The sequence below is a fragment of the Bubalus kerabau genome, chromosome 14, assembly GCF_029407905.1.
Source record: "Bubalus kerabau isolate K-KA32 ecotype Philippines breed swamp buffalo chromosome 14, PCC_UOA_SB_1v2, whole genome shotgun sequence".
Classification (NCBI taxonomy): domain Eukaryota; kingdom Metazoa; phylum Chordata; class Mammalia; order Artiodactyla; family Bovidae; genus Bubalus; species Bubalus kerabau.
This window is the reverse complement of record NC_073637.1, coordinates 40,304,976-40,324,739: the sequence shown is the minus strand read 5'-3', so window position 1 is coordinate 40,324,739 and position 19,764 is coordinate 40,304,976. Positions and strand designations below refer to the sequence as shown.

At 39.1% G+C, this 19,764-nt stretch overlaps 1 protein-coding gene across 2 annotated transcripts in view; it reads right to left on the bottom strand.

The window, feature by feature from the left end:
• PI15 (peptidase inhibitor 15) overlaps positions 1-19,764 on the bottom strand; it is a 204,784-nt gene that overhangs the window by 27,874 nt on the left and 157,146 nt on the right. The window contains exons 1-2 of one of the 2 annotated variants that reach the window (XM_055546315.1): positions 8,869-9,066; positions 8,002-8,314 (exon numbers count right to left, since the gene is read on the bottom strand). In XM_055546315.1, the coding sequence (XP_055402290.1) occupies positions 8,002-8,274 (273 nt within the window). In that variant the 5' untranslated portion in view covers positions 8,275-8,314; positions 8,869-9,066. Of the gene's footprint in view, positions 1-8,001; positions 8,315-8,868; positions 9,067-19,764 lie in introns of those variants that run through there. The other variant, XM_055546316.1, reaches the window with a different exon arrangement.

Sequence of the window (19,764 nt, the reverse complement as noted above, 5' to 3'; positions counted from 1 at the left end):
TCATTTCCTCTTGGAAGTCTTCCCTGCCTCTCTAGCCCAGTCCAAGTTTGGGCTAGGTATGTGCCTTGTGATCCCAAGTACCCTTTATTTATTCTACTTTAGCACTCAGCTCGCTGCTTTGCCCACTTGCTTGTCTGTTTTCACAGTACTTCCTATAAAAAAGTCTTTTTGCTCCCCATTGAATCCCTCAGCCTGTCAGGCACATAAATACATATTGTGGATGAGGGACTAAATACTAAGTGACTCCTGCCCAGCAGACTGTGAGTGCCATACTTACACGCTCTTTACATGGAATGCCCAGCAAAAGTTAGAAGATGTCATTCAGTTGTTCCACACATTTTGAGTGAGTGTTCTCTGTGGGACAGAAATGATTCTAGGTTCTACAAATAGTCAAAAGGCAAAAGGAGAAGGCAGCAGCAGAGGATGAGGTGTTTAGATAGAATCACCAACTCAATGGACATGAACCTGAGCAAACCCCAGGAGGTAGTGAAGGGCAGAGGAGACTGGCATGCTATAGTCCATGGGGTCGCAAAGAGTCAAACACAACTTAGCGACTGAACACCACCAACGAATAGCAGAAATATAATAAAATTATTTCCTATACCATGGCATGTGGTCAAATATTATTTGCCACCAGAAAAAGCAATGTTGAATACTAGGAAATATGGTCCACACATATGTAGCCTATGTGTGATTCAAAGCTCTTCTTGCAAGCATGGTGGGGCTCTGAATCACAGCTTGATAACGTTTTCACATTTGCACTTCTTGGAGCCTGTATTCAAAACAATCACAAACAAAAATGTCCTTGCCTTCAGCTGGCTACACAAGTGGAGAGCTGAACATTCATATGTAAGCAATACTAACTTAGAAATGCTACGCAACACGCACCTGGGGAGAAAATTCCTGTAAAATATGCCTGGTCTCCGTTTGAAGCCAAGACACTTAAAAGGTTCTACATGTAGGAGAACAGGAATGTGGAGTTTCAAATGTGCTGGACAAATGCCTTCCTGTCAGCAGCCTTTCTCACTTCCCTGTTGGCTGGCAACATTCTCAGGAGGCTTTCTAGTGGTCAGAAAAGCACTCATTGGAAAAAAAAATTGGTTAGACACATCAAGTTACTCATGTTTATAAAAGGGAAACTGAGTTATCCTTCCCAAATGAGAGGAAATGTGCCATCTAGTACAGTATATGATTTCATTAAAAAAAAAAAGATAAGGATAGACATCACAGATGTTTAGTCAACTATTGAATAAAGGGAAAAAAGTCATTTATATTATCCACATTTTCTTCCACATGAAGCCCAAATAAACAAAACTTGAGTTTTTCCTTATTCTCAAGACATAAATTACTGTAGGCCAATACTTTATTGTGCTGTTTCTGAGGACAGATTAATCTCTTCTCCATTCACTCGTTTGAGTCATGCTTTCTGTAACTTTACCACCTGCTGTGACTTGGAAACTAGTATTTTTCTCTTCTCCAGAAAAATATAGGAAGACTTACTCCCTTAGCTCTGCAAGTAATATTTGCAGGCACCAAACAAACAAAATTGGCCATATTATCAATTTAGCAACTTTGGCTTCTTGAAATTACATTATGCTTTTTTAGTTTTAAGGTTTTAGCTCATACCCATCATTATCTTCATGCTGTCCCCTACGTGTCTTTCCACCATTCTCTCATCTATGAAGACTGCTATCACATGTGCCTATGAACCATTTCCATTAGCTGTTCATACCTGTCAAAGTGTGTAGGTGTAGGTGTCCAGCTTCTCCTTTGTTGTTGTTTTAGTCACTAAGTGGTGTAGGATTCTTTTGCAACCCCATGGACTGTAGTCTGCCAGGCTCTTCTGTCCATGGGATTTCCCAAGCAAAAAGAATACTGGAGTGGGCCAACATCTCCTTCTCCAGGGATCGAACCTGTGTATCCTACCTTAGCAGGTGAATTCTTTACCACTGAGCCACCAGGGAAGCCCAGCTCCTCCTTACCTTTGCTAAAAGAATGGCCCCACTGATTCAATGGTTGCTAATTCTTGGCTGATCTTCACAGCCAATCTAAACTCCCTCAATTTCCAGGTGCCACCTTTCTCTGCACCTTTGACCCGGATATAAGGCCTCCATGGCCTCCCTAATTGCTCTTGTATTAAGTGATCCTCAATCTGTTCTCAATATCCTTGACAACGTGGATAATGTGCTATGCTTTTTCTCTCCTGGTGATTTTGTTCATGTACTGATTTACTTACTGTAACAATCAATCCTGCCCCTTCCTGAGCATCTATTTCAAATACCCTTCCTCCAAATAGCCTGTCATGATTTTGCAACTATAGATTACCTCTTCTTTCTGTGACTTCTCCATGGTATTTTGGTATTTGTCTGTACTGTTTTATCACATCAATCTTACACAGCAGTGTCTTACACTGGGTGGCTCAGAGGTTAAAACGTCTGCCTGGAATGCGGGAGACCCGGGTTCGATCCCTGGGTCGGGAAGATCCCCTGGAGAAGGAAATGGCAACCCACTCCAGTACTCTTGCCTGGAGAATCCCATGGAGGGAGGAGCCTGGTGGGCTACAGTCCATGGGGTGGCAAAGAGTCGGACACGACTGAGCGACCTCACTTCACTTCACTTCATATTGTGTCTTACAGTGTGCTTAGGGTTTTCTTTTTTTTCTCCATGTTTGTTTTTCCTGTTTTGTTTACACTTTAAATACAAAGATTTCTGTTATCTTTGGCTCTTATCCTCTCACAAAAGGACTTCACATTTTTAAAAATTCATTCAACTGACTTAAATTCAAGAAATATCCTACACATTTTACTCCATGTGTGAGTCTTATAATCTTATTCTTTTAAGGATGACTCGTATTCTGAGAAACTAGTGTGGTTTGTGGTTTAGAGTCATAGTTTAAGTTGCCCTTAGGAAGAATGAAAAACAGCTGGTGTCCAAGCAGCTCTGGAAATTTGTCAAGAAACTAATTGTAGAATAGAAGCCAAGAGTTTGACTTGCGTATCTTAAACTCTATCTATTATTTTTTGACAGGATACAGTGTTTGGAAAATTAAATATGTCTAAGTACGTGCTTTCCACTAAAATCATGGCCAATATACCCAAAGAAAATATTATACACTATAATATGAATGTCACCAATCTCATGTTCAAATTGTGTCCACTTAATTCACTCAAGCATATATGAACATAATCAAGTACTTGAAGAATAAAAAAAATCAGTTAATTTTAAGGGGATTTCTTTTTTCAAATTTTGAAAAACTTTTGTATTTTAGGTGCACAAGATAAAATATTATTATAGATGATGAGTGAACTCTAATTATAAATAATAATATCAAAATTGATCCAAGTTATAAACATATAACAATTCATAGGGATTTCAAATAAATTCACCAAATAATGCTTGATTACTGTTTGTACACAAGAAATTTCCCAAGAAAATAAAAGCTTAAAATTAGGAAGTTTGCAGGAAATATACAAATAACTATAAATTGGATCTGATTTTGATGAGAGCAGTATGATAGACATAATAGGTTACAGTGACTCAAAGGAGAGATCAAATATGGCTGTGAATATAGGAAGTGTCAATAAAGAACAAAACATTCTTAAAGAACACAGGAGATTTGGGTTTGATTCCTGGGTCAGTAAGATCCTCTGAAGAAGGAAATGGCAACCCACTCCAGTATTCTTGCCTGGGAAATCTCACGGACAGAGGAGCCTGGTAGGCTACAGTGTATGGGGTTGCAAAGAGAAGGACACAGCTGAGCACACACACACAAGTTAAGGAGAAGACAGTAGAAGGTGAGGAAATAGCACGGGAAAAGTCTTAGAAAAGTTGTGAATGAAGGTGATTTCAGGTCAGGCTGGTGCAATTAGAAGGAGCCTTGAGCTGAATGACATCCTCTGTGAGGGTCCTACGGTACTATCACCCACCGAAGGGGACAGTTTGAACACAGAGCTTGGAGCAACAGTGAGATAAGTATCCTCAGTTTCCGAGGCCTATATTTGAGGTTAGGAATGGAACTTACTTTCAAATAGTTCACAATCCAAAGCAATGTTAAACAAATTAAAAGTAGGTATGTTCAACTGAGATTTGTATTTTTCACCTGACCTGGGGGTTAAAGTCACTTGATGTGAGAGTTGGACTGTGAAGAAAGCTGAGCACTGAAGAATTGATGCTTTTGGACTGTGGTGTTGGAGAAGACTCTTGAGAGTCCCTTGGACTGCAAGGAGATCCAACCAGACCATTTTTCATTCTAAAGGAGATCAGTCCTGGGTGTTCTTTGGAAGGAATGATTCTAAAGCTGAAACTCCAGTACTTTGGCCCCCTCATGAGAAGAGTTGACTCACTGGAAAAGACCCTGATGCTGGGAGGGATTGAGGGCAGGAGGAGCAGGGGACGACAGAGGATGAGATGGCTGGATGACATCACCGACTCAATGGACGTGAGTCTGAGTGAACTCCGGGAGTTGGTGATGGACAGGGAGGCCTGGCGTGCTGCAATTCATGGGGTCACAAAGAGTCAGACACGACTGAGCGACTGAACTGAACTGAGCTGAACTGAACATTCCTGCTCTGACCTCAAAGTTTTACTTCCCTCAAAGTTTCTCTGAGTCTGCCAGAGGGATCCAGTGAATAATTTCAGCTGGTCCATTTACTCATAGAGACTTTTGTTGTTATTTAGTTGCTAAGTCATGTCTGATTCTTTTGCTACTCCATGGACCAGGCGCCATGCTCCTCTGACCAGCCCACCAGGCTCCTCTGCTCATGGGATTTTCCAGGCAAGAATACTGGAGTGAATTGCCATTTCTTCTCCAGGGGATCTTCCCAACCCAAGGATCAAGCCCACGTCTCCTGTGTTGGCAGTGGATTCTTTAACCCTGAGCCACCTGGGAAGCCCCACAGAGACAGGAATTCTCTAAACCTACCATGTTTTTCTAACTGAACTAATCTGCTCCCCTCCCGCCCACCTTAGAGGCTTTACTCAGGCTCTTCCCTCTGTCTGGAAGAGTCTTCCCTCATCTATCCATGTGGTTCCCTCCCTCCCGTGTCTCTAGGACATTCTAAGGGAGCCCTTCATGATTACACTATGAAATATCTAAACCTCAACCTGCTTTATTTTTCTTCATAAACTTATCACTTTCTGACATACTATGTAATTTGTTGATCTTGTTTATTGTCTGAATCCTCACCCAGGGGGCCAAGGAGTATCTTTTTTATTCACAAATTTATCCTGGGTGTTTAGAATAGTGTCTCACATATAGTAAATGCTCAATAAACAGTAAGTGAATAAATATATGTGTGATGAACTATATGGAGTATTTACATGACAACTTGAGACAATGTTACTTTACTTTATAGTATAGTACTATACTACTGTTTTTCATTCTTTACTAAGGAAAGAGGAAGTGGAAGTGTTAGATGTGTCTGACTCTTTGTACCCCTTTGGTAGACTATAGCCTACCAGGCTCCTCCGTCCATGGAATTCTTCAGGCAAGAATACTGGAGTGGGTTTCCATTCCCTTCTCCAGAAAATCTTCCTAGTCCAGGGATCAAACCTGGGTCTCCTGAACTGCAGGCAGATTCTTTACCATCTGAGGCACCAAGGGCACCCTTACTAAGTGGAGGAAGATTTATAAAGCATTTGCCATACAACTAGCATTGTATCTGGTTCTTACAAAATAAATCATATATAGTAGCTCCCATAGTTCAAAAGCAAATAATAAGAAAGGGATGTCAAACAGAATATGAAAACTATATGATTTCAGCTGGCACCATAAAGGAGGAAACAGATATCCTAGCATCTCCAGCAGTTCCCCCAATGTAGTATTTGCTCAATCTAACAAATGGAAAGATGCCCCCCAATACAAGCATAGGCTTTGAAATTGCACAGACCTAAATTATAATTCCAGTGATACTATTCATTTTCCAAACCACCTTTGCCTAGTCATTAACTTTTCTGGGCCTAAATGATCTCATTTGTAAAATGAGGATCATAATCTTAACCTCATAGGGAGACTGTGAGCTATCAAATGAGATCATCTATGGAAACAATTAACCAAATCTTCGGCTTATAGATGCAATTTAATAATTGCATGTGGAATCAATTTGTGATCAGTGGGGAAAAACATAACTGGAAAAATATGGCTTTTTAAAATGCATTTCCACTGTGTTGTACCCTACATATTATTCATGATCATCCCTCTTCCCTCCATATTATTGAAATACTAAATTACACTACATATTGATTGGCTATTATATAAATTGTTGTTCCCATTTTACAGAGAAGGAAGTTCACTCTTATGTATATTAAGCAACTTGCACAAGGCCACAAAACAAGCAGCACAGTTAGGATTTCAACCAAGATGAGTCTCTCTCCAAAGCCAGTTCATTTGTCTTGATCCTCACCTTAGTCTGCATAGTGATGTGATCACCGTCAAGTAGTACTCCCTAAACCTGCAGTCTGGAGAGCGTACCTTTTAGAGCTTGCTCAGAATCTTACGTATCATAAAATGTATGATGCTTGAAAACATGGTTATTCCTCTCCTTCCTATATCTGGGCATCACTTCTAGAAACACCTGTTCAATGTGAGTAACTGCTCCTATTTTTAGATCAGAACAGGTTTTCACTGGGCATGTTTCTCAGTAAGTTCACAGGCACGCATAAAAACTAATGTTTCTTAAACATTATTTTTCTGTAGGATCTAGTCTAATTGTTCTACCCTTCAGCTCATACATTCCCCATAATAACCCCTTGTGGCAGATAATACTTTTATCTTCATGTTAGAGATGATGAAAATAAAACAGAATTAGGTAATGAACTCATTCAACTTATAATTCCAGGACTGAGGTTTGAACCCAAGCATTTATATTCCAGGCTCCACAGTCTTAATTATGAGACTGTACTGCCCCTCACACACAAGGAATTATATCTTCTTTTCCAGTTTCATTAAGAAATCCTAGAAAAATGCCTTTTAGTAAAGTCTGAATTGTACTTCTATGAACCATGACTCTCTTACATTTGGCAAGTCTTTATTTTTCTTGTGACAATGATATCTACAATTAAAAAGCTTAATTAAATAAAAGAAAGAAATTTAAAAACTGACAGAAATCCCTAAATTTAGGTCAGCACTTATAAAAAGTTGTTAGGGATACCACCTCCCCCACCCCAGCTTAGAAATACCATATTGGTGGTCTTCATTGCCTTAAACAGGCTCCAAGCTGTGCTCTTGGGAGGTGCTGGAAGTTTAACCATAACCTTGTATAAATTCAAAACCAAATATTAAGAAACTTTAAAAAGACATCTACTCTTTTAATATCAACTTAAAAAAAAAAACTTTCTAAGTAAAACAACTTAAACACAGAGAGCCTATTTTTTGTTTTGTTTTGTTTTGTTTTTAAGAGAGAGCAAAGAATGTGTTCAAGGCAAGTTGGAACACTGCACAAATGTGCTGGCTTTGCTGTTATCTGAACGACAAAGCATTAAATCACAGGGAGGAAAAAGTCAGCATGTTCTCTGAGAATACAAATAGATTAGTGTCAGAAGCAGCTTTGTCCAAGAAAGGGAAGAGACACCTACCCAGAGAATAAATCATGCACACAAAACCTATAATTTAAAAAAATTATTTTCAAGAAATATTTTAGTTGATAAATATGACTATTAGACCAACAAAGCACAGAAAAAGTTCCCTGTGACTTTTTTTTTTTTTTTTTAAGGAGGACCTTCCAAATGTGATCAGTCATCATACCCCACTCTTTATCTCTTTCTCATATAAGACCTGTTTCATCAAGGGTTATGGAACTCACACAAAAATATTAGATACCTTCCCTCCCTTTTAATTCTATGATAGAACAGTCTTTAATTTACCAGGCACTTCAGAACCTTCCCTAAGATAAAAGGTGCAAAAAGCCCCATATCCTTTAACACACAAACTCTTTGGATCCTCTCAACATACACCTTAAACAAAGTGTTCTCCCTCAGAATTCAAAGAAAACACATTTCTCTTACCATATATTCCATGTTTGCTGCTGGTGGGAACACTTTGCCCCGAACTTGGTTATGATAATCAAGAATGGCGATCATGTCATTCTGCGAAATGTAGCGCTTCCGCCTGGTTTTGGGGATATCCGCAGAGTCTAGTTGTGCTTCCAGGGCTGCTTCAATATCAGTGAAATTATTGGTTGGCGGGGATGAGTCAGTGGAATTGAGTAAGACGACGGCACTGGCTTCACAGAGAAGGGAGAACAGGAGTGCACTGCTGACGGCAGAGATTGCTATCATTTTGAGAGGTGGAGAGGAAGAGGCCAGGAGTTTACTTTGCCTTAAAGCAGAAAAGTAGAGTTAGGGTCTATGAAAGGAAAAAAAAAAAACACAACAACAACAATAGGGCCAGAGGGTATGAATTTACAAAATCAGTGCTTGATTAGACTGTCTTCAAAAAATCCAAACAAATGTTGAAGTCAAGCCTAGGAGACAACCTGTAGTGGTCTCTGTACATTTTACTTGGTGTTATGAGGCAAACCCCTAAGAGGAACTTCCTGTAGCTAGAGAAAAATAAACAGCATGGCTACTCACCCTAAACTGAATGTGAGTCATTTACCCCAAATGCCTGAGTCACAGAATGCATTACTGCATATTTATTTTCAGAGGGAAAACTTAAGGAATTGAAACTCATCTTGAGAGTGAAAGGAAAACTGCATCACAGGTAATAACAGAGAATGTGATAATAATGTCCCCCAAACATATATGGACACCCAGTAATAGAATAGATACAAAAAAGTTATAATAACCCAATCTCACTTCTAAAAAAGTAAAAATGTGAGCTACTTTAAAAACAATGCATGCAAAATAAACTTGTTGAGCTAAATAGCTTACCTCTGCACAAAGCCAAAATGAATATAGTATTCTTCCAAAAATGTAAAGTTCTTTGCTAGGTTGTAGGCATGAACTCTTGTGAGAGGAGTGTGTCTTATTACAAATCTCAGAGAGCAAAACTCTACAAGGTTTGAGTGCTGCTGGCTACAGGAGCAGCTAACAGCTTTTATATGTCACAGTCTGCAGCAGTCCAGAAAGGGCAGTCTTTCTTAGGGTCTCTCCTAGCCAAAATCAAAGGGGAGGGGTTTTGGATAGAAAAAACAGTGATTGGGTGGCAACCTTTTTATGTGGGTGGTGAGGAAATTGAGTCACACCCACAGCTTACCAAGTACAAACCATAAAAGACAAGCCTTTTTTTCTCTGGGCTTCCACCTTTTCTGAGTGGTTAATTTTCCTCATTTAATGCTTTCTAGTTCCTGGTTCCCATACAAAAAGGAGAAAAAAAAGGGGACTGTGAGTTCTTGAAAACACAGAAGGTTGAGTAACAAGCAGTACATTTCTTTTAAAAACAGTAAATGACATGGGAGCTGAAAAGAGCAAGCTGATATTAAATCAAAAGAACAGCTCACAGAGTTAATCTGGGTGGCCACAAATATGATTCAAAAGAGATGCCAGGCAAGTCAGTAGTAGCCAAACTATAGCATATGATATTAGGATAATAGATGCTCAAGTGGTTGTACTTTTCTGTCTCCATGTGGCTTCATTCCTCTAATTTATATATTTAGTCTCTCTCTATCTCTTTCTCTTGTTTCACTCTCTCTCCCTTTTTTTCCTTTCTCTACAAAGTGAGGCAACAAATTACCTGCCTTTTATCTATCTTGTGTATAATACAAAGAGAGACGCTCATGACAAATGACAGCAGCCAAGATAACATCTGTTTCAGGTTTAGAAGCATATAGTTGAAATTTTAAGCTAAGAGTAGCTTAGCTTCTCAGGAAACATATTGGAGGGCACAGCTTAGAGGCCATGAAGAATTTAAATGCAGCAGTAGCTGCTGCCAACAGTCAGTAGTGCCTTCTTAGAAAGATGCCATTGGAGCAAAATCTATGTCTGGCAAGACAAGAGCCAAGAATGTGACTATTAAGGCGATTTGTTTTAAAAAGACCCTCACAGATACCCTGTGCCATGATAACATTAACAAAATGTGGACCATTCAGTCCATGGCAACAGGAATCTTGTAAACTGCACGTTATTCAGCTAAGAAATTTGCTTAACATACACTGGCTAGTCTACTTTGCCAACGTGTGTTGTCTCCTGCATGTTTCAGCAGGACAAGTACTATGTGATTTTATATTTGTCAGAAATGATGGTCATGTGGTAAGAAGCACACCAAGACCTCGAGCCAAGTTTCCTGGGCTATATGCCCAGCTGGGTCTCTACCAGTACGTGTGGCCTGATGCACATAGTCTAACTCTTCATGGGTGCATCTAAAAATGGGAGAGCAAAGGTGTGCATCCAATGGTGAGATGAACTTTATCACCATTGGACGCACACCTTTTCCTTACGAGGGCAGTACAGTGTTAGAAACTGGAAGTGCTTCTGAAGTTCAAAATTCAGTGGTGAGATATAGTCTTTGAAGTCAAAGTTCAGGTTTTGCTCTATTTTGGTATTAAGTTCCTAACTAAATTTGAGTAATTTGAGAAGACTTTAAGGTGCAATACTAAAAGCAGTAAATAGGAATTAACATGGCAAAATTGAAAAGACGAGAACATCTAAAACGAGCACAGAAGGTGAGAGCAGAATAGTATGAAACATCAGAGCAGCTTCAGGAAATGCTCATGACTGCTCCCAGCTGCAGAAGTTTAACAACTGGAGCTGTCCAGCTAGGATCTCACCCCTACAGAAAGTACTCGTGGCACTTTGACTGAATGTTAAAGATGCCGTGTTAAGGATTCCTAAATCAGATAGGAGGTTAAGCAACATATTTTCTGTGGGCCATCCAACTCAAAGATTCCCAAGACCTTTTGAGAAATTAGTACCACCACTGATTAGCCTATCCTTTTCAACATATCTCTTATAGCTATCTGGCAAAGAGGAAGATAAAGGACTTTCAATGCCTAAGTCCCTTGATGGCTCATTGGTAACCAATCCACCTGCAATGCAGGAGATATAGGAGTCATGGGTTCAATTCCTCGGTGGGGAAGACCCCTGGAGGAGGAAACAGCAGCCCACTCCAGTATTCTTGCCTGGAAAATCCCACGGACCGAGGAGCCTGGTGGGCTACAGATCATAGGGTCACAAAGAGTCAGACATGACTGAGCATGCATGCACCCACACAATGCCTAAGCAGCAGACAGGAGATTTTCTTTCTCCAGGGTGACTGAGTTCTTGCTTAGAATCTCATAAAAATCAATCATTGCCTTCAAGGTTACTTCTTTGTCATGTATGCAAAGAGCTATTGTTCATCCATTGAAGTTTGACTTGAGGTACTTCTACAGGGATAAAAATGTGTCCTTTGAAAAACTTGTCTGAACCATAAATGGGTTTCCTATAAGAGAAAGCAGAAGGAGAAAGAGAAAGAAGGAATTTCTGAGATGGACCCAAGCATGCCCAATTACATGAGGACAGAGCTGATAGTTGCTTAATTCTGAGACCCTGAGGCATGTCAATGATTTCAGATGTCTTTCAACACACATGAATTATATTGTGGAATTCAGACTATTAAGAGAACCCACAAGGCTATGGAATCATAAAAGAAGAGACCTGTGGGAGGAGAGTTAGAATTCTGCTTCCAAGCAGATGTTATTGCCAGAAGAAGTATTTGAAATGCTTTGGAAGTAATTTTAATTTTAAAATACTTGCAAAATTAAGAGGCGTATGTCCAAGTTGTCAGTAAAAGAACTACTAATGAACAACTAACAATGAGGCGGTTCTTTATGGAGCTCTTCTTGAAAAAAGATCATTGATGTGTTTAGAAACCTTTAGGGGAATGCTTGCCAACACAGGCAGAAATGGAATGCACTTGTATTACTGAGAATAAGCATATATACAATTGGCAGCAACTATTGTCTACCTTGAAACCTGTGCAAAAATTGTTGCTGTTTTAAAATTGAAATCAGATATATTATATGTCCCCAAATGGTACAACTGCTTAAGCACTTTGAATGAGTGTGTGGGGGTGCAGATACACATATGACTTTAGTATAAAACATTTCTAATCAAAATGTATTCCTTGGACTAGTAGCATTGACATCACAGGAGCTTGTTAGAAATGCAGGATTTTGGGCTCAATCCAATACCTGTTGAGTTAGAATCTGCACTTTATCAGGATCCTCAGATGACTCATATACTCAAATCTCAGAAGTACTATCTAAATTACTTTTTTCAGAGACACAGAGGCTCAAGCCACTATACACATGCCCACTGAATAAACTGTTTTAAAAATCCATTTATGTATAATAGTAACATGGGGAGAATAGATATAGACAAGTATGTTTAAAAAGGCGAACACATGTCAACTTCTACTTTATCAGGAGAAAAAGTTGACTGGGAAAAACTAAGTAGAGTGTCTTCACAAAGAAATGATTTAGTAGTGATTAGGGTCTTTTTAACATTCCTATACTAACCCTATTTGTTATTTAATACATATTAATTTATCACAAGGTAGCTGAAATAACTGACTGCACTATACACGAGTTTTGTAAATTGTGACATGCCATATAAATAGAAATTATAGCTTTATTCTGTCATCCCCAGGACAGAACCCCAAATCATCCTTGCCTTATTCATTCTCACCTTGCATTGTACATCCACTAGTTTTACAAAACATGTGGATTTTTTATCCCTGAGAGGTCCTGCCAATATATTCCCCTTTTATCATTATTATGTCTGCTTGAAGTTAATTCCACAGTCTTTCCCTAGTATTACTCTAGTGTTACTCCTGTTGTTCATTATCAACTTTGCCTTCTTAAAAAGTGAACTGAATCATTTTACCCATTTGCATGCAACTCTCTCTTTGTTCTCATTGCCCACAGAATCAAGTTTAAGTGACTTGATCTGCCTCACCAGGGTCTTGAGAATATAAATCAGTTTACCTTTTAAGCTTTATTTTCTTCAACCAATGGTTTCTATTTATGTACCCTGGCCACACTTTATGTCCCAACTACACTTAACCACCGTAGAAGGCAATGGCGCCCCACTCCAGTACTCTTGCCTGGAGAATCCCATGGACGGAGGAGCCTGGAGGGCTGCAGTCCATGGGGTCGCTGAGGGTCGGACACGACTGAGCAACTTCACTTTCACTTTTCACTTTCTTGCATTGGAGAAGGAAATGGCAACCCACTCCAATGTTCTTGCCTGGAGAATCCCAGGGACAGGGGAGCCTGGTGGTCTGCCCTCTCTGGGGTCGCACAGAGTCGGACACGACTGAAGCGACTTAGCAGCAGCAGCAGCACACTAAACCACTGTTTTTTTGTGTTTTTTTTTTTCTTTTGCCTTCAGTAAGTTAATGCTGTGTGACTCTGCCATGAATAATTATATATACATAATATGGGCAACAAATAGTGTTATCAAAAGGAAGAAGAAAGAAGTGTGAATTTGTATGTATATAGGGATGGAGGTCGGGGCTTAAAGGAGAGCTAAACATTCACTTTCTATTACAGTAAATATATAATATCAACTACTGCAAAACAAGTTATTCCAAAGCTTAGATATTAAAACAACAGTAAATATTTATGGTCTCATACTTTTTCTGTGGGTCAGGAATTTGAGAATAGCTTAGTTATTGTTCTAGCTCAGGGTTTCTCATAAAGTTTTAGTCAAAATGTTGGGACTAATTGTAGTCAAATGTGGCTGGAAGACTTAAATGGGGCTGGAGGATTAACATCCAAAGGGGCTCATTCACTTGTCTGGCAGGTTGGTGCTGTTGGCAGGAGGCCAGCATATATGGACCTCACCACATGGACCACTGCACAGAGCTGCCTGAATGTCCTCACAGCATTGAAGCTGGTTTCCGCATAGTGAGTGATCCCTGAGTGAGCAAGGTAGAAGAGCCAGTGTGTTTTACAACCTATCTATGGCACTCCCACATCAACATTTCCACGATGCCCTGCTGGTTACATGAGCCACTCAGACCTCTTCAAGGATGAAGGAGACTATACAAGACCCTGACCCAGTAGATGAGAATTATTGAGAGTTGTCTTGAAGGCTAGCTACCACAGGAAAATTTTGGAGAATATCTATTTTTTTTAAATCAAGGAGTATGTATATTAATTGAAAATATGGAGTAAACTATCAAGAAGAAACTATTAAAAGTGGTGAATGTGGGAAGCAACCTAAATGTCCATCAACAGATGAATGGAAAAATAAGTGGTTCATACATACAATGGAATATTGATCAGCCATAAAAAAAGAGTGAAATAGTGCCATTTGCAGCAGCATAAACATGGAGATCATCATACTAAGTGGAGTAAGTCAGACAGAGAAAGACAAATATTACATTCTATCACTTATATGTAGAATCTAAAAAAATGGTACAGAAGAATTTATTTGCAAAACAGAAATAGACCCACAGACATAGAAAACTTACAGTTTTCAAAGTTAAGGTTACTAAAGGTGAAAGGTAGGGGGGCAGGGAGGGATAAATTAGGAGTTTGAGATTAACATATGAAAAGTGAGAGTGTTAGTCGTTCAGTCATGTCCAACTCTTTGGGATCGCATCCACTGTAGCCCACTGGGCTCCTCTGTCCATGGAATTCACCAGGCAAGAATACTGGAATGGGTAGCCGTTCCCTTCTCCAGGGAATCTTCTCAATCCAGGAATTGAACCCAGGTCTCTTACTTTGCAGGCAGATTCTTTACTGTCTAAGCCACTAGGGAAGTCCACTATATATTAAATAGATAATCAACAAGGACCTACCGAACAGGAGAGGGAACTCCACTCAATATTCTATAGTAACTGATATGGGAAAAGAATATAAAAAGGATTGGATATATGTGTAACAGAACCACTTTGCTATATGCCTGGAACTAACATGACATTATAAATCAACTATACCACAATATAAAAGAAAAATTAAATTAAAAAATAATAAGAGAGGTAAAAGTGGTTGCTTCTGGGGAGCAGAAATATAGCGGAAGTGAGGTACTGAGACTAATGTATTTTTATTTTGACTTAGAGAAGGCAATGGCACCCCACTCCACCCTACTCTTGCCTGGAAAATCCCATGGACGGAGGAGCCTGGTAGACTGCAGTCCATGGGGTCACTACGAGTCGGACACGACTGAGCGACTTCACTTTCACTTTTAACTTTCATGCATTGGAGAAGGAAATGGCAACCCACTCCAGTGTTCTTACCTGGAGAATCCCAGGGACGGGGGAGCCTGGTGGGCTGCTGTCTATGGGGTCACACAGAGTCGGACACAACTGAAGCGACTTAGCAGTAGCAGCAGCAGCATAGAACTATTAGACTTTTTTAAAGTATATACATTTATAACCTAAAGTAAACATTAATTGATTAACACAAATTAATTTGGTAAAGAGTGCAGATTAAAGTATATCTACTGAGCAAATAAACAGATGACAAAAGTGAAGATGGAGGTCAAAGTGAAACCACATTTGAGTTTGCTGGGCTCTCTCTCTGGATTTGGTTATGTTACAGGAGCTTCTAACTTACTGAACCCCTTTATCTTAATAACTCAGTAGTGCCACTCCTCAAATACCTCGCCTGTAGGTCCTTGTCTACCTTCTTATCTGAGTTTGAGGCTGTGTTTTTGTCTTTCTTTGTTTTAATGCAGAAAATGAGGCCCTGAAAATACATATATGTAGTAGTTGCTACTGTGCATGTTTCATGGCCCTGGAAAAAGAGGAGGCGACAGTAACTCTCATCTCAGGTTGTGGTGTCATTTTAAAGCAAAGTGTGTGAACACTAGTCCTTGGTTTCTCTAGGGTCAGTACAAAAGGAAGGCACCCCTTCATTTTCTAATCAATCCTTGAAATGGGTGCAAATTTTTCTCTACCTCCTCTAGATATCCTTCAGAAATCTTGAGTAATAATCTCAAAATTCTTAAGCCCAAAGTGTCTGGTGAATCAAGAAGAACCTCATAGCTTAGCTATACTACATCAATTTAGAGACTTGGAAAGCCGCTTGGGAAGCCGTAGGGTATGAGTATTGGTTATTTAATGAAAGAAAAAAATGACTTGAATATTTGGATCATCCAGAAATTGTGTGCTTATATATATATATATATATATATATATATATATATATATTTCTCCCTAATGTTTAAGATAAAGTTGATTCTAGAAAAAAAGAACAGCCCAGTGATTCAATGGCAGGACATTTGTTTCCATGTGCCAAGAATATATCAAAATAAAGGCCAGAAGGTCTGTCTGTGCTGTGGGTCAAGTACACTGAGAGATTTTAATGCACTTATTCATGCCATCATTTCAGACTTTGCCTATAGTTGGCATTCGAAAGATGTTTGTTAAATTTGATAAACAAATGCTATATCAGCATGGTCTTTTTCTAATCCAGGACCTCAGCACACAGCCAGAAAAAACTTGCACTCTCCAAAAGCCATCTGCACTCCGGCCAGAGTCATCAATTCTGTTTGGTCCTTTCGCTGAGAAGAAGGTCTGGATAAACTTTGTGGGAAAGTCTCATTAGTTGCCCAGTAAAAATTTAGAAATGAGCATATGAGATGGTGGTATTGAGTCATTAGGCAGATTATATATCACAAAGCCCATCATTTGTCATTCACAATGACCATGATTAGAGGTGTGCATGATTAGAGGCCCTTGTAAAGGGCAATGGTAAGAGCATTTAAATGTCTTGAGTATGTGCCATTCCAGACATTTGATAGTAACCTTCTCAGACTATCTGGTAATCAAGTCATGAAAAATTCTGTTGAGTAAAATTATGCATAATGGGTTAATATTCTGAAAATAATAAACTGAAATCATTATTATGCTTCCCATAAACCATGTTCTCACAAGAAAAACAAATATTGTATATTAACAGATATATGTGGAATCTAGAAAAATGGTACAGATGGACCTATTTCCAGGGCAGAAATAGAGATGCAAACATAGAGAACAGATATGTGGACACAGCAGTGAAAGGATGGAGAGGGTGGGGTGAACTGGGAGATTGGGATTGACATAAATACATTGCCATGTGTTAAACAGACAGCAAGTGGGAACCTGCTGTATAACACAGGGAGCTCAGCTCATTCCTCTGTGATTACCTAGAAGGGTGGGATGGGAGAGTGGAGGAAGGTGCAAAAGGGAGGGGATATATGTATACATGTAGCTGATTCACTCTGTTGTACAGCAGAAACTAACACAACATTGTAAAGCAATTGCATTCCAATAAAAATAAATAAATCGTATCCTCACAAAGTCCGATTGCCACAATGGCCCCAAGGAAGGGAACGGGTTAATGATACCTCAGGGATGAAGATCTTATCACATAGCACAAGTCCCTTCTAGACAGAAGAGGGAGAAAAAGAAAGGATTCCTTGTTCCAGAGAATATAATAAGAGAAAGAGGAAGATAGATACAATAGCAGTAACTCATCATTCCAGGTGACAATTTTAGAAAATGAAGCATGAGTGGCAAAGGCTAGATAGTTCATGTATACAAACCAGAGAGAATCAAAAGTAGGTCTTCAACTTACTTCTAAACAAGTTTTCTAGGAGGAGAACCACTGCAGGGTACTCCATACCATTATGCCATTCCCACAGCTGAATGGAGTAGTGGCATTGGCAACATGGCATATTTGAGCAGAGAAAAGAGCAGATATAGTATGGACCGAATCTCTCCCTGATCACAAGTATCTCAGAAAGCAATCTTCAGTATGCTTCAGTGGGGGAGAGGATCGGGGACAGAAAGGCAATAACAAAGAGTGAGATAACCTTTGTAATAGAGGCTGCAGATGGAGGGAGGGCCCAAAGAGAGATTGGGGAAGAACACCCTGATTGAAAGTCAGAAGCCCTGGAGTGCCAGTGAGAGCAGAAGCAGGGCATGCCAGCAAGGGAGGGCCACTGGATTCTCACTATCCTAAGTGAGAGACTCTGAGTTTCAGCACTGCAATTTCAAGAGCAGATGTTAACATAATGCCTACCTACAAGACACTACAGAGAGTGTTGACACTTGAGCAAATTAACATCCAGGGGTGATAGGCACAATTAAAAAGCTCTATCCTCATGAAATTATCCAAGATTTTCTCTACCCTCTAGTGTCATCTTGAGAAGGAGGGTGAAGGAGAAATCTGAACTACTGGATATTTGCTGTAGACAGCTTGAATTGAAATTCCCTCTTTTGGAATTTTTTTTTTCTCTGTTCTTGGAATATTTTGTTCCTTTATTAATTTAAATTAAAAAAAAATTGAACTAAGTTCATTTACAATATTGTGTTAGTTTCAGTATACAACAGTGACTCAGATAAGAATATGTTCACCTCCAAATCCCGGCTTCCCAGGGGGCACTAGTGGTAAAGAAACTGCCTGCAGGAGACACAAGAGATGCGGGTTTGATCCCTGGGTTGGCAAGAGCCCCTGGAGGAGGAAATGGCAACCCCCTCCAGTGTTCCGGAAAGGTCCATGGACAGAGGAGCCTAGCAGGCTATAGTCCCTTTGGGGGTCACAAAGAGTCAGTTATTACTTAGAGCCAGAGCTTACATGCACATCAAAGTCCAACTAGCTGTGTGTGGGCTCCTGAATTGTGATGTATCAACTTTCTGATACACTATAGGTGTTTACATAGAGTTGTTTGGAGGACCTATCTAGATTGCTTAGGTGTTATCTCTGCATTAAGCCAAATGGGAACAGAAAGCCACACTTTGGGGCCACATTTCTTTTAGTGCTACAAGAGTGCTTTCCCTGACTTGTGCATTGATACTGTGCCTCAGATGTAGGGGAGTGGTGCTGGGTCAGTAATTCCAGGGATATTGTTAAGGGTTTTCCACATCACTTAGAAGTCTGAGTATGAAAAGTTTATTTCCCCTAAGTAATAAGAAAAGCTTCATTTTTCTACCAGAATTTGTATCTTTTTCCTTTATGGCCATTTCCAACCTTATAACTGATTGTGTTTTCTTTTTTGCTATGGTGAACAGAACCCAGATAGTCAATTTCAGTGTCCAATGTTGACTGCAGGTTTGCATAACTACAAATTCATCTGATTTTATGTTCCTTACCTATTTGTGTTTTTGGTGGTCATGATTTTAAATTATTATTTTTCCTTTAATATTGTTCTGTTTCTTTTTTTTTTTTACTTTTTATTTTATATTGGAATATAGTTGACTAACAATGTTATGATAATTTCAGTTGGACAGCAATTATACATATACATGTATCTATTCTTTTTCAAATTCTTTTCCCATTAGGGTTGTTACATAATATTGGGCAGTTTCCTGTGTTATATAGCAGGTTCTTGTTGGTTATTCATTTGAAATATAGCAGTGTGTATATGTCAGTACTATTTTAAAATGTCACTGAATATTTTTTAATGACAACAAATGATAAAAATAATAGTTGTCATGATATATTGAGACTTTCTATGATAGGAACTTTTCTAAGATAAAATTTAATTCTCCCAGAAGTAACTTAATTATGATTTCTTAGTTAGAATGGAAGGATGGATCCACACTCAAAGCTAGAACTTCTGGTTTCTATGGATGTATGGTTTTTTCTAGTAGTATACTCCATATTGTGTGCTCCTTGAAAACTACTAAAAGTAAATGAATAAGTGACTGGGTGAATAAATGAACAAATGGATAAAACTAAAGATGCAAACAGCTTTGGAAACATTAAAAGATAGTTCTACAAGTTGTAAACTGTATCTTGAAAGAAAAATAAGAAATGCAAATCTTAATTTTTACATAAAAATAAGGTACTTGTCAACTCAAAAAGAATTGTCACAACAAATGATAACTTTTGAGAAAGTTTCCACACATCT